This window comes from Gallinula chloropus (assembly GCF_964237585.1).
Source record: "Gallinula chloropus genome assembly, chromosome: 2".
In the NCBI taxonomy this organism is placed as follows: domain Eukaryota; kingdom Metazoa; phylum Chordata; class Aves; order Gruiformes; family Rallidae; genus Gallinula; species Gallinula chloropus.
In genome coordinates, this window is record NC_140086.1 from 55,222,751 (window position 1) to 55,236,909 (window position 14,159).

The 14,159-nt window shown below is 42.3% G+C and overlaps 1 protein-coding gene across 1 annotated transcript in view; it reads left to right on the top strand.

The window, feature by feature from the left end:
* Window positions 1-14,159, top strand: part of MTCL1 (microtubule crosslinking factor 1) — a gene marked incomplete at its 3' end in the record, with an annotated part of 106,977 nt that overhangs the window by 12,625 nt on the left and 80,193 nt on the right. The window contains exon 3 of the mRNA XM_084260152.1: window positions 467-625. Coding sequence (XP_084116278.1) covers window positions 467-625 — 159 coding nt within the window. The remainder of the gene's footprint in view (window positions 1-466; window positions 626-14,159) is intronic.

Genomic DNA, 14,159 nt, shown 5'->3' on the forward strand with positions numbered 1-14,159 from the left:
AGCTAGAATATATTTATGTGCTTTCACATCACTCCTCCCTAGTTCTGATTGCCACCAGAGCAGCAAATTTGGTTGAATGAGACTGCCTGCATGGATGCGGGTTTGATCGATGACCTGTCAACTTTACAGCACAGTTCCTCATCTTTTGTTTTATTGATGTGATATGCTGGGACTTTGATGTGCGGGTTTGGTATCTGCTTGTTTCCTCCTGCTGTTCATGACCTTACCTCAGCATAATGTGGAGAGGGAGCTGGAGATGGGTAATCAAATATATTTTAATCTTGGATTTCTTTATTAGAAATGAATATTCATTTTGTTACTTGGAAGGCTTGGAGTCTTTCATCAACAATCTCATAATTGAATTAAAGATGTCTAGGCTGTCTAGGGTTCTAATATACATCCTACTGTAAGAGACCTACTGTAGCTGTTGTTGCTCCTCTTGATGCCTTTGTGCTCTTCTGCCCAGGTAGCCAAAGATGTTTCTGTCAGACTCCACCATGAGCTGGAGAATGTGGAGGAGAAACGTGTTAAAGCAGAAGATGAAAATGAAATCCTTCGGCAGCAGATTATTGAGGTGGAAGTATCCAAGCAGACACTACAGAATGAGCTGGACAAGTTAAAAGAGGTAAGCTATAGGCAGGAAAGCCATGCAGACTGTTGTTGGATGGGAAATTTGACATGCAACCGTCTTACACTGTTACATGAAGTGCCTATGATATTGCTTGTACAGTTGCCCAAATGGTCTCCTCAACTTTGCTGTATGCCCTAAATATGTTGGTAGTTTAGAAACAAGAGAGAGGTAGAGAAGTGATGCTGGGTCTTTTGAGTGGGGCTTCTCAAGGCCTTCTGTCCCATTTTAAACTGGCTCCTCAAAGCCTCTCTTCCTGCTGGAGCAAAACCGTCTTTGACTTGACTCCACTAGCTTTGACTCTTCTTTAAGCAGAATGGGATTTATAACTATTTGAGAGTCAAATGAGGCATGTGTGACTTGTCTCTGAGAGGATACTTCAGGTAGGCAAGCTGCCGCTTTGGCTGGTGCTCTTTAGTGGTGAGAATGGGAGCCAACAGCATGAAGAGGAATGTGGTCTGTAGTGGATAAATAACATTGCACTTTGGGTGCAGAAACACTGTCTGTTGAGAAAAGGGATTGTTTATGTTAGAGCTGACACAGTCATACTGGGTGAAGTGACGATCCCTGGATGCCAGTGAACTGAGGAGCAGGGGACAGTGAAGGAAAGCCAAATACTAAGTGTGGCTCTTTGCCAGAGCCCACATCCTGGTCTGTAGTGGTATTTCTGTTCTCTTAACAGTACAGCAGATTGGCAGCTCACGGCCTCTGCTCTGTTTTAAACCAGATTGAGATAGAGCATTTAAACATAATGAGGTAAGGCATTTATCCTCTGAGCCCTGGTCAGATTTAGAGACCTGGTGCATGTGTTATTTTAATCTTTCAAACAATGTTTGTGAGTTAGCTGGCACAAAGCCTGACTCAGTTTTATAAGGACAGCCCCAATTTAATTTCCCTGTGCATTTGGGTTATGAGGAGCCCAGTGCAAGATTTTGTACCTAACAGGACAGATCACCAGTTGGTGTAAATACCAGTGCTGCTTAGATTGCTTACAAGCCTGATACAAAAGATAAAAGTCTGTATGATGTTTTAGCTATTCTTCTTTCTCAGTGTTATTTGTGAATGCTGTGCTTAATGGACATGATACCATGATACAGGGGCTGCGGTCTATGTTCTGTACAGAAATACCAAGTCATCAACAGTACTGAATGTATTACTTGTTGTTGATTAAAACACAATGCCACTAGATACCATTGATGATCTTTTGGATTAAGCAGTTTGAGGAACTAAATTGTGGGTGAGCAGTGGGAAAGACACTGATCCAATGGTGTTGGAGTCTTAAGCTAGCTCTAACCAGGCTGTATTTACCCTGCTGCTTAGATTGTTACAGGCTAATAGGGCAGGGAAGCCCAGCAAACTCCACTCTGCTGCATTTCATGTCAAAGTGAATGTACTGTTACTTTGGAAGCAGACTTTGTCCCGTAAGAGGCAAAGGCTGGAGGGGAACTAGGGAAAGGAGGAGATGGGAGGTAGAATGATGGGATGTGTTCATGCTGATCTGGAGGCACAGCAGGGTGTAAGATGTAGCATAAGATGTTGTAGTAGTAGAGAGTCTTTCTTCATACCATGAGTGGTGATTTCTCTGGGACTTTGAATTTCTCAAGGTCACAGTAGGTGAAAAGATGGAGTTTTGGGTCCTCAGCAGGTCACACAAGGACAGAGGAGCCAAAAGATGGAGAAGCACAATGATACGTGTGCCACATAAGTATGTGTTTTGCAATGTTGTTGACGTTGCTAAAAATAAAATTAAAAATTCTTTGTCTCAAGATGTGTTCAAGTACCAGAAGCAATGCCTCTTTAGGAACATTTAATGTGTACAAAGCTCGAAAGGAATGTCTCATAGACATGCCAGTGGGAAAACTAGTGCTTTATACTTCAGGAGAGAAGTGACCCAGAGGCCATGTAGCTTCTTCCCAATCCACTGTGACTATGCATCCTGTCTCTCTAAAGGCTGACACTTAGAAGGAGCGTCTTTCCTATCCAGTCCTGGAGCATTGCCCGAGACCCAGTTAGACAGTATTTGCTCACTGTTGCCATATGCTCATTTTCTGTAATATCCTTGACTATTCTCAGCCCTTTTCCCCTGTCAGAAAAGTTTTCTCACCCCCGTGCTCATGTTTATTGCTTCATTCAGTGCTTCTGCTTTGTCCTCCTGCACAGTTCCCTCGGGTCCAGTTTCTCACTGCAGTGGATGTCATATATGTTGATTACATTTAATGTGTTTTGCATGCTGAAATATCTTTAGGAATTGTGCACATCTCTGAATGAACTCTTCCATTCAAGCCGTCTTTGTTCTTTATAATAATCTTTTGGAGATGTTTAGTGCTGTTACGTGTTCTTTCACCATGGTACCTGGTTTGATCTCCTGTGAGACCTTCAACAGGATGTTTTTTGGTGTGAAATATACACAGGCTTGCTCTGTCTAAATAAAATTCTTATTTCCTTCAGAAAAAACCCACACCCACAAAGCCTTGCAGATTTAACTGTGAAATTAATTTAAGCCTCCTCCTGACCATGTAATTTTGAGTTGTTGTATTAAGTAGCTATGATACAAGCTATCCTCATTTGTCACTAAATAACATTTCTCAGTGTGTCTCAGCTTTGCAATTAATAGAAGCAAAATTACAAAAAAGAGGAAGGGTGACAAGAAATCACCTGCCATGTCTTTCACAGTGCTCTTATCTCCTCTTCTACTGCTGTGTCATAGCTAATGCACTTTCCACCCCAGGTGCTTCTGAATTTCTGAATTCCCATTTTATGACATGCTTTTAGAAGCTTTTCATAATCTAGCAGAATCACATCTAGACTCTTGTTCTCATACTCTCTATCATCAAAATACTCTGTTTTCCACAGATTGTTTCAATAAGGAGCTCCTGTATCACAGACAAGTTTTTTTAGGGTAATGTCATCTGTTTGGTTTTTTTCCATAAGCATGCTTCATCCCTCCAGCCTTTTGCAGCATTTCCTACAGATGTGCTTTGAGCTGAGATGTGGATTTTTAACAAATACTTGTGGATTTTATCCAATTCTGATATCTCCCAGTTAGACACCATTCTTTTCTGAGTGTCTTCATCAGCACCCTGGCATTTACTTTGCTAAATCATGCTACTTGACTTTCTTTTTTTTCAATCCTCTTAGCCAAAAGAGAATATGGTGCTCTCCATTCCTAGAATTTTTCCTATTGCTTTTTCTGATTTTTTTTTCCTGTTATAGAATTGTTTGAGTTAGAAGGGACTTTTAAAGGTCATCTTCTCCACTCCCTCTGGAATGATGTTGCAGATTTGACACTTTTGACATGTGTTTGACATGGTCACAATTTAATACATTCAAAATTTATTAATAGTATAAGGTAAATCAGAGGTTAATTTTTAGCAGCCCTTAATGATTAGCATTTGAAGATTTACAAGTAATTCAGTAAAATATAATCAAAACAATGACTTAGTTACATATTTGAAGATGACAAGATTCACGCTAACTTATGATATGGTATCTAAAGTGTAGAGATAGGTGGATATATATGTAAGAATAAACATGACAGATAGGTACATGCAAGCAGAGATATTTGGGCCACGCATGCTGATAAAGGCAAAGGTAGGTATTTGAATACGTACATAAGGAGAGAGGTGGATGAAGGCAGCTAGCTCATACTTATACTCTTCAAATTTAGAGTAAATACTCAGAATGCATCAGCATTTCTCAACAGGAAATTGTTGAAACTGGGGAAGGTTGCCTTTGCCCTGGCAGACAATTCTTGTGAGGTTTGCGCTTGAGAGGCATCTCAGCTCAGGAGGAATACTGGTCACAGCCCAGTACGATCCAGGAGAGCTCTAAAGGGTCTCACTTAGAATCTCTATTTATAGGATCTGAGATAACTGACTTTTCCACTTTGGCCCAGCTCAGATGATGAAATATTCTGGTACTTTCCACCAGTTTCACAGACTCATAACTTTTCTGACATGTCCCCGTTTTGGGCCATGGCTCAGGTACAGGTGTCCCAGGTTGTCAGGAGGTGATTGATTATCACTATAGTTCCCAAGTAATGAGGGAACAGGAATGTCATGGTTCAAGCACAAATGTACCAGGCCATTCCTGCTACCAAGTGAGCAAGAACCAGACACATTACAGGAGTGCCTTGATGCTCTGGTCTGTTGCTCAGGTATGTATGTGGCTCAAAAAAAAAAAAGGGGATGGGGAGGAATTGCGCCAAATACCAAGCAGCTCAAGAAGGATGAGTGAAATTGCACCACCACAAATGAGCAGGGACATCTTCAACTAGATCAGGTTGCTGAGAGCTTCATCCAGCCTGACCTCCAATGTTTCCAGGGTCAGGACATCTACCACCTCTCTAGACAATGTATTCCAGTGTCTCACCACCCTCAGAGTAAAGAATTTCTTCCTAATATCTAACCAAAACCCTTCTTCAGCTGAAGACCATTACCCCATGTCCTATCAGTACATGCCCTTGCAAACAGCCCCTCTCCAGATTTCCTGTAGGCCCCTTCAGGTACTGAAAGGCTGCAGCAAGGTCTCCCTGGAGCCTTCTCTTCTCCAGGCTAAACAAACCCAACTCTCTCAGCCTGTCTTCATAGGAGAGATGCTCCAGCTCTGATAATCTTTGTTGCCCTCCTCTGGACTCACTCCAACAGGTCCAAGTCTTTCCTGTGCTGAGGACTCCAAAGGTGGTTTGTTTATTGCTGTGTAGGTTCATCGTTCTGCTATTCTTGCCTGAAATACTTGCACTGGTTCTTTTGAAGCTACTTCTTTCGCCAGGTAACAATGTTTTCTCTCTGAATATTGTGTAACTTTACTGACTGCCAAGTTTTTGTTCTTCAGTCTTCTCTAACTGCTGCAGTGCTGTGGTTCATAGAATATTTTCCCCCAATTAATTACATTCATCTTACTTTTTCAGTGTCCCTTTTTAAACTCTTCCTTTTTTTTTTTTTTTTTTTTTACTGTGAACTTCTCAGCTGGTTTTGGGCCTCCCTCTGATGCCTTTTTCTGTGGTATTTTCTATCAGAGCTTCAGAGTTTTACTACTGCTGTGAGCACTTCTTTGTAGCATATCCTTACAAAACTGGGTTGTCTCCAAGAACTGTTCCTTCTAGGAATTTGCTAGGTTTTTATGTGACTTACCAAAGCTGCTTCTTCCTTATAACTTTAAAAGCAAAGGCAGTGTACACTCAAAGATTTGATGGGTATATATATTACTGCTGAGGCTTGCTTGCTTTTTTCTCTTGTTGTCTAGGTTATTAACATGTTCATTTGAGTCAGTAGGTTGCCAGGAGAGAAGAAAATTGACGTCTTTGTCACTAACAGATTACCTCAGCAACATTCCTGCAACTATCATTTCCCCCTACCTAACATCGTAATTGACCTCATGAGAAATACTGGTGTATATTAAGAATCTGCTCATATTAAGAATATTAAGAGTCATATTAAGAATCTGTTGTATATTAAGAATGCTGGTCAGCCAGCAAGCATTCAGCAAACGCTTTCCAAAGTTTCCTGTCTTTGCACCAATGCACAACTCTTAGCAATTATCTTCAGAGCATCTACAAATCAGGTCTTTTCTCAAAGGCTTGATAACAAGATCAAGTGGATCTTGTTTGAGATCCGAACATCCTCCACTCAACATTTATCCTACCCCAAACATCATTTCCTTGGAGCCACCAGGGCATCTTTAGGGAAAATTCTCCTTGTATTTCTTTAGCCCCACTCGTGGAAACTTTTGCCCTCACTCCCTCAACTTAAGGCAATCTCTCAGCATGACTAGATGGTCTCTCTTTAGTCTAAGTTGGAACAGTTGTGAAATCATGTTTGGCAAGTGTCAGGTGCCTTTATAGACAGTGATCATTGATTCCCCTGCAAGTAATACCTCTCAGAGTAATCCTCTCTCTAAAAACTCCGTACCTGGGTAAGAATAAAGCACTTTTGCTACTTAGAGTAGAAATGGTGTAAGACCCATTCTTCCCTGTGGGGAGAATGAGTCGATCACTTATTTGCAGCTGCTAAGCATGTATTTTCACATGTTCTTTGTCTGGGTTTGGCATTGTGAACCAGGGAAAAGAAAGAGGCACAGCCATGGCGGTGCTGATGCTGCTGGGGAAGAGTAGCCCTGCCTGACCAGACAAAGATGGGAGGATTAGGGATGGGGGCAGCAGCTGCCAAAAGGTTTTCTTTGAGTGCCATGATACGGCTTAGCAAGTAACGAGTGAGAGTTGTGTAAGGGGGAAGAAAGGGACATTTGTTGGTTGTGGGGCAGCCATACTGAGCAGGTGACAGTCTCTCTGTATTGCCTCTGAAAGCGGAAGGACCGGAGTGGGAGCAGCTGGGGGTGTTGCTTTCTCTCTCACAAGGACCTCTGGCAATAAGGCAACTTCCTCTGTGAAACTGAGGTTTTCTTGGCTGAGTTCAGTCCAAATAATTTGTGCTTTGAGCCCTCCAGACTGTTGGGACAATTAGAGGCATGAGATTCTCCAGGCATGATCACTTCCAGTTGTTGGAGGGCTACAACTGCAGCTTGTGTTCACTGCTGCTTTTACAAATAAAGGCAAAGGCAAATTGGAAAGGCAACAAATACCACATGAGAGAAGTGCAAGTCCACTGGCGATTAGTAATGTCTCCAACACAGACTGAGATTAAAACCAGTACATGCTGTAAATGGGATTTCTCAGGTTACTTGTGGTTTTTTTAGGGCAGTGGCTTCTCTCAAGGCTCTTTCATCCAAGGCTCACTGGCTAATAAGGATGCTGCCGTACCTGAGCTTACCCTCCCCTCCTCCCACGCAGCACCTGATTTTTGAAGCACAGTTCAAGAACCCCTGCTTTAAAGTCAACATAATTCTTTTAAGATATTTTTTCCTTTTCACAGAGCAAAAAGCTGCATTCCAAAGCTTTCAGAAATGATAGATATATATGAGATGACATGAAATATCTTTCAGGCTTCTTATTTAGAGACAAATTTTGCTCCAAAGTGCATGTGCACTACTCTGTTTAACATCACTAGAAATAGAGAGCATTTTGCTGATAGAAGAATTTAGCTCTATAAACATAATATAGCAAAATGAAATCTGGAGGCAGCTTCTCAGAGATGAGCATGACAGTCTGATTTTCATTGCCTTGAACCTTTTAAGTAGGGCATACTGCATGCAGCATGTGCATAAAGTGTGATTATTCCAACCTGAAATCACTTTTCCCTCTTTTCTCACCGATGTAAATACATAGGTGTGGTGTGAGGTACACAAATGGTGAAGTTATTCATGGTGGAAGCATGCTTGTTTGCAGAAAATTACCCCCTTGTTTTTATTAGCTAGGACTTCATACATGTTTATTAAGGTAGCGCATAATTTTCTTCAGTCATTTCTCAAATGAAATTCTTGTCCTCACCAGGGTGAATACTTTTTTTTTTGTAGGAAGTGACTTTTCTTAGTTATGAATAAGTTTAAGTGATGGGAATTCGTTGAGAGGTAGCAGAGAAGACTTATAAGCTCTAGATTCAAATAACATTAAAGGGACTAAGCAAGATCATCGTGTTGACCCAGTAACCCTGCTTAGAAGGTACTGCTTGTGACAGTTATAAGTAATGAAGTCTTCTGCAATAATAATAACTAAACCCATTAACTGCATGAAAGTTTTACTGCAGCACCATTTTGTCTCCGGTATCTTTTTTCCCCCTGTGATAAATATTGAATTGGTACCTAAACCACAGTGAATGATTTATAATCATCATGGCATTTCAGGAACTGTACAGATAGTGAAATAGTCTGCTCGGTGTTGATACCAACAAACAGGATGGAGGGAAGGCGTGGGAATGGATCTGGCTTGACTCAAAATGTATAGCAGTTAAGAAGCAAACTCAGAAACATAATTTTCAAGGAATTATAATATGCATCTTCTAATGCACTGTCCATATTTCTTTTTAGATATTTAAAAAATATATGTAAACAAAAAAGAACCCAAAATTTTTGTATGTTTTGTGCCAGACTCTTATGCTTATAAATATCCCTCCCCCCCCTCCACAGTATGTCCATCTGGATCTATGATTTATAAAATAAATTGCCACCAAGCTTTGGCTGGCCTTTATTTTTTAGGCATTTGTTATTTGTCTACATTTGCCAGCAGTCATCTGATACTGCTTCCAAATCCTGCCATAATGTTTGAAGGGAGGGGTTTTGAGAGAAAGCAGTAGTAAGTCTGCTGATCAGATCCAGAATTTTATATTATGCAAAATCCTCTGTCCTCCGGGTAGTCACCCAGAGCAGACCCTCTGCTTCCAGGCGTGGGCTTCCTCTACCTTACCCCTTTCACGACTTCGCTCTGAAAGGCTTTGGTGTGGACCTCAGCTGGATTTTACATGTGGATAAATGACATGTAAGTGATGGCATTTACAGCAGGAACAATCATCTACCGTAGCTGCGTGATTGTCCAGGTACCAGTTAATTATAAGGAAACCTTCTTTGTATAGTAACTGAAATGCCTCTATGTGCCATTTGTCATATATTTATCTTGCTACATAGCAGAAGTTTTTTAGTAACTAGAAGACTACTACTCTTTCAATAATAGAAACTGGCATGGAGATAACCTCCATGAAGCTCAAATTGTGTATCGGTCTCCCCATCCTCCACCCAGTTACCAAAAATAATCCTGCTGCTTGTCACATGGGCTTCAGCAGTGACAGTGCAAACAAACTGTAGCCTCTGTGGCATCTATATTAAACTTTCATGGAAAAATATGGGCTTATTTTTTATTCTTTCCTTTAATTTATCCACAGCATAATAAGGTTTTCTTCAGCAAGCCCTTGTGACAAATACATAACAAATCCTTCAAGTTCTGGGGGGGAAATATTAGGACATGCTCTCCAATTTGTAAATCACATTTCAGTTGGGGCATAAATCCTGAGTGAAGACAGTACCCTTTGCTTTTCCTGCCAAGGTGTGGGCAAGCCTTTGTCCCAGGGCAAGCAAATTGTCAAATCATGCTATTGTTCTGTGAGCAAAAGCTGAGATTTAAAGCTGGGATATCCACCATTTCCCCTCTCTGGTGAAATTCCGATCAGCTGCTGCCTGGCAATTGTTCACACAGGAAGTGTCATACAGTTTTTGGGTTGGAGATGGGTACGTAGAGCATCACAGCTTCAGAGATGTCTCACGCCCTGCCCTCCCTGCTTTCCTCCCAGGTCTTGGAGGAGTCAGCAGAGATCCTAAGTGAATCTGACCTCGAGCAGATCAGGAAGCTGCAGATGAAGGAGAAAGGGTACGAAAACCTGTGAAAAAGCACCCTTTGTTTGGTGCTCAGTGCAAGCTGGCATCACCAGTGAACTCGGTGCTGCTGTTCCCGCGAGGCGCAGCTTTCCTGCCACGCTTTGGCTGGCTCACAGTGAGCAGGCGCCAACTGTTTTCATCTCACATCACCAGTAATTTCATCCCAGCATCTGTAGCTCTGAGTAACGGGATGGAAAAGAGGAAGAGACAGTCTGTCAGGGTGAGAAGAGGAGCTTTGTGAGATGCATAGCTTCTTACCATATTTCCCAGATTGCCTGTCGTTTTTCTTGTGGTGATGCTGCATGTAGGAATACAGGTTGCATCGGACTGTTGGCAGCCACAGGGACACAACTGTCCGGAAATGCTTAGGCAGGTGAAAAAAAGTCAGATCTATTGATTTCTGTCCTACTTTGAAAGGGTTAATTGATTATTTCTCTTCTGAAATTAATTATTTATGCTTGCTTCCCTAGCTCTATTTTTAAAAGGAGAACGTAACTTACTGCACAGATAATGTATGAATTATTAATATTGCACTACTCAAGCTGTCAGAGGATGAATGAGAGGCAAAGACCTGACCATCTTGGCGAGTTTTGCATTGCCACATGCAATAGCACTGAGCTTTCTCCCTTCCTTATGCCTGGCACTGTGCTGGTAAGCCTGGCTTTGCCACCCAAAGTCGTCAGGCAGCCCAGCTTGGTGGTGCGTCATACCTCACCCTTATCTGTCAAGAAATTCTCCATTCCCCCGAAATGGAAAAAAATGGAGTCAGGTGGTGCAAGTAGGTCAGGAAAAGGGTTTAAATGGCAAAGAGGTGGAACTGAACAGTTGGGAGTCTTCAAGCAACTTCTAATCAGCAAATTTTGCTGCTTTCTCTAAATAACCTGTTTCCTTTCTGCTACAGATGAGGATACTTTCACCTATCTCGCAATTTCACAAACCCAATGCATGCCGAAGTGGTGGCGTGTGCTTCAGCCCCTTTCTCATCCCCATAGGAGAGATCCCCACTTCCCACAGATCCCCATGGGTTTTGCCAGCAGTCATATTGCCAGGGTGCTCGTTTCAAGGCTGGCATGTTTTTTCCCCCTGCTCCTACGCTCAACCTCTCAAGAAATGCCTGGGAAGGATTCAGTTTCTGTTCTGTGGGAGGAGGCACAGCAAAGCCTTTGCTTGATTTGCGTTTGGGCTTGTGCCTTGATGTGAGCAAGCCTGAAGTTTCTTTTAGTTCATGTGCATGGTGCCTTCAATCTAGAAAAATGATGCTGTCTGCCCTTAACGGGTACATTACCCCTGATTTCTGTCTCCTTTTCCTTTTACTGTGTATTTTGTTGCAAGATGAAAGCTCAGGCCCAAATGACTACAAGCTTTGCGTGATATTCTTACCCGAATATGAAAATTTTAGGTCTTGCTCCAGTGATAGTAGCTGGAGCTGGGGAGGGTAAATTGTGTTGATATTTAGGGACACCAACATAACATCTGTGTGGGCAGAAGGAGCACAATGATCCATCTGAGATTGCCAGATGTACGTATTAGTCTATTTAAGGCCTCTTTCTCAGGGATCACTCCAAAATAGTTACAGTCGAATCTCTTCTGCGTGCTCTTGCTGCAGTCAGCTGTTCCAAGAGAAACTGGGTCTTGTGCAGAGATTGGCGAAGGCAGCTCTCCTCACCATTGCTGTGTGCACAGTTCAGGATGAATTCCTGTCCCTGACTTCAGTGGTGTCAAAACAACAGATTCTCAAGTGAAGAAGGAGGGTGTAAAGTAATTAAATGGCATGATGAACATTTCTAAGGCAGATTTAAATCTGAATGCCTTTAAGTTGCTTTTCTATTTAGTGTTTTTCATTGTATGTAATATATTTTTCTATCAAAAGTAATTGAGAATTCTTGGCTCATCTCCCTTTTCAGTTTTCAAGAACCTGGTGTTTCATAGAATTGTAGAATAGTTTAGGTTGGAAGGGATCTTTAGCAGTCATGTAGTCCATCCCCTCTGCAGTGAGAAGGGACAGCTTCAACTAGACTGGGTTGCTCAGAACCGTGTCCAACCTGACCTTGAATGTTTCCAGGGAGGGGGCATCTACAACCTCTCTGAGTAACCTGTACCAGTGTTTCACCACCCTCATCATAAAGAATTTCTTCCTTATGTCCAAGTTAAGTCCACCTTCTTTTAGTATAAAGCCATTACCCCTTGTCCTATTATGAGAGAGGAGTAGAGGGGAAGAATCACCTCCCTGGACCTGCTGGCCATGCTTCTTTTGATGAAGCCCAGGGTACGGTTGGCTTTCTGGCCCATGAGTGCATATTGCTGGTTCATGTCCAGCTTTTCATTCACCAGTATCCCCAAGTCCTTCTCATCAGGGATCCTCTCAATCCACGCATTCAGATTTCACCACCCTGTGTGCAGGATCTTGCACTTGTCCTTGTTGAACCTCATGGGTTTACAGGGGCTCACTTCTTGGGTGTTTCTAGGTCCCTCTGGATGGCATCCTGTCCCTCAAGTGTGTCAGCTGCACCACTCAGGTTGGTGTCATCTTCATACTTGCTGAGGATGTGCTCCATAAGTGACACTGTCAGTGTCACTTATGAAGAAGTACTGGTCCAATACAGACCCCTGAGGGACACCACTTGTCACTGATCTCCACCTGGACATTGACCAGATGGGCATCACTCTCTGGATGTGACCATCCAATCAGTTCCTCATCCACTAAACAGTCCATGCATCTAATCCATATCTCTCCAATTTAAAGAGAAGAATGTTGTGGGGCACTATGCCAAAGACCTTACACGAGTCCAGATAGCTGACATCTGTACATCTTCTCTTGTCCACTGCTGTCTGTAGTCATTCCATCATAGAAGACCACTAGGTTGGTCAGTGAAGTTTTGCTCTTGGTGAAGCCATGCTGGCTGTCTTGAATCACCTCCCTGTCCTCCATGTGCCTTTGCATAGCTTCTAGGAGGATCTGTTCCATGATCTTCCCAGGCACAGAGGAGAGGCTGACAGGTAGGTAGCTCCCAGGGACCTCCTTTCTAAAGGAGTCCTGATGTTTATCCATTGTCATGCTCATGTGTCTTTTATGACAACTTTATTAGCTTGTTGATTATTCCCATACCAGATGATTTAATGCATATTGGCACAAGTATCATGACCTGTGGGCAGTTATAGGGGAAGGTTCCCATATTAGTCTGGGGAGGGACTGAAACATAGGTCCCACATTACTTATCAGGATGTGAAATGGTGGAAATCTCTTGTGGGAAGGAGGTTACTGTTGTACCTTGACCATGATGCATCAAAATTATAGATAGATAGCTCTGAAATTCTCCACTGTTGTGGTAAGCTGCCACAATATGTGCCTATAGTTTCTGGATTGTGTTGTGTTCACAAGGGAAAGGAAAAAGATATTAAGGTTAATTAAAAAAAAAAAAAAAGAGTTGGAGTGCATCTTTGAAATGCCCAGCACACCAGTCCTCTCTTTTGGTGTCCTCTGTCACCTCAGATGGCCAAATGTATCAGCTTTCTTCCCTCCCCTTCTTACTGGTCCCTTTTTGGTAAGATTCTCACATCTTTTATTCCTTCTCTCTCTTCTTCACCTTAGACTATTCCTCTGCATATTGCAGATGTGGATGGTAAGTCAAACCCAAAATTCTCCAGTGTATAGAAATCAGCCCTTGAGGTTAGGGGCAGCAGTGATGAGCAGGACTTGAGGCACACTTCAGGACAGCAGTCTCTGGTACTAGAAGTTGAGCTATGCCCTTTGAAAAGTTATTCTACAGCTGCTGCCAGGAGTTCTTGCAAGCACAAACATCTTTAAACAGCAAGGTTTTTCTGTGCTATTTCTGGTTCCACCTGCTTTCAATTTCCCTGGATAGTCTGAGACGGCTCCCTTACTGGGATAATTTGTCACTTCCATTCTGGTCCTGACTGTAATAAGTGCAAAGACCAAATAAAATGAAAAACAGTATGTCAGTGATTATTAAAGTCAGGGTGTTTTTGATTCTACAGCGTTGATTTCACTCTTGGGCAAAGTTTTGCATCTGTTAAGTTTTGCTTGAGTGGGTAGTCCATCAGTCAACACAGACATAGAGGACATGGTAATTCAGGTAGCACAAATTCAGAGATAGCCCCTGCTTCTTTTGGCCACAACTGTTCTAATAGTAACTATATGTAGCAATTTGGGTATTCTTTGGGGGAAAAATGTGTAGAAAATAGCTGGAGTTTCTGTGGTTCTGCAGAGGAAGATTAAGCATCAATATTCCTGCAGCTGGCCTTTCATTGAACA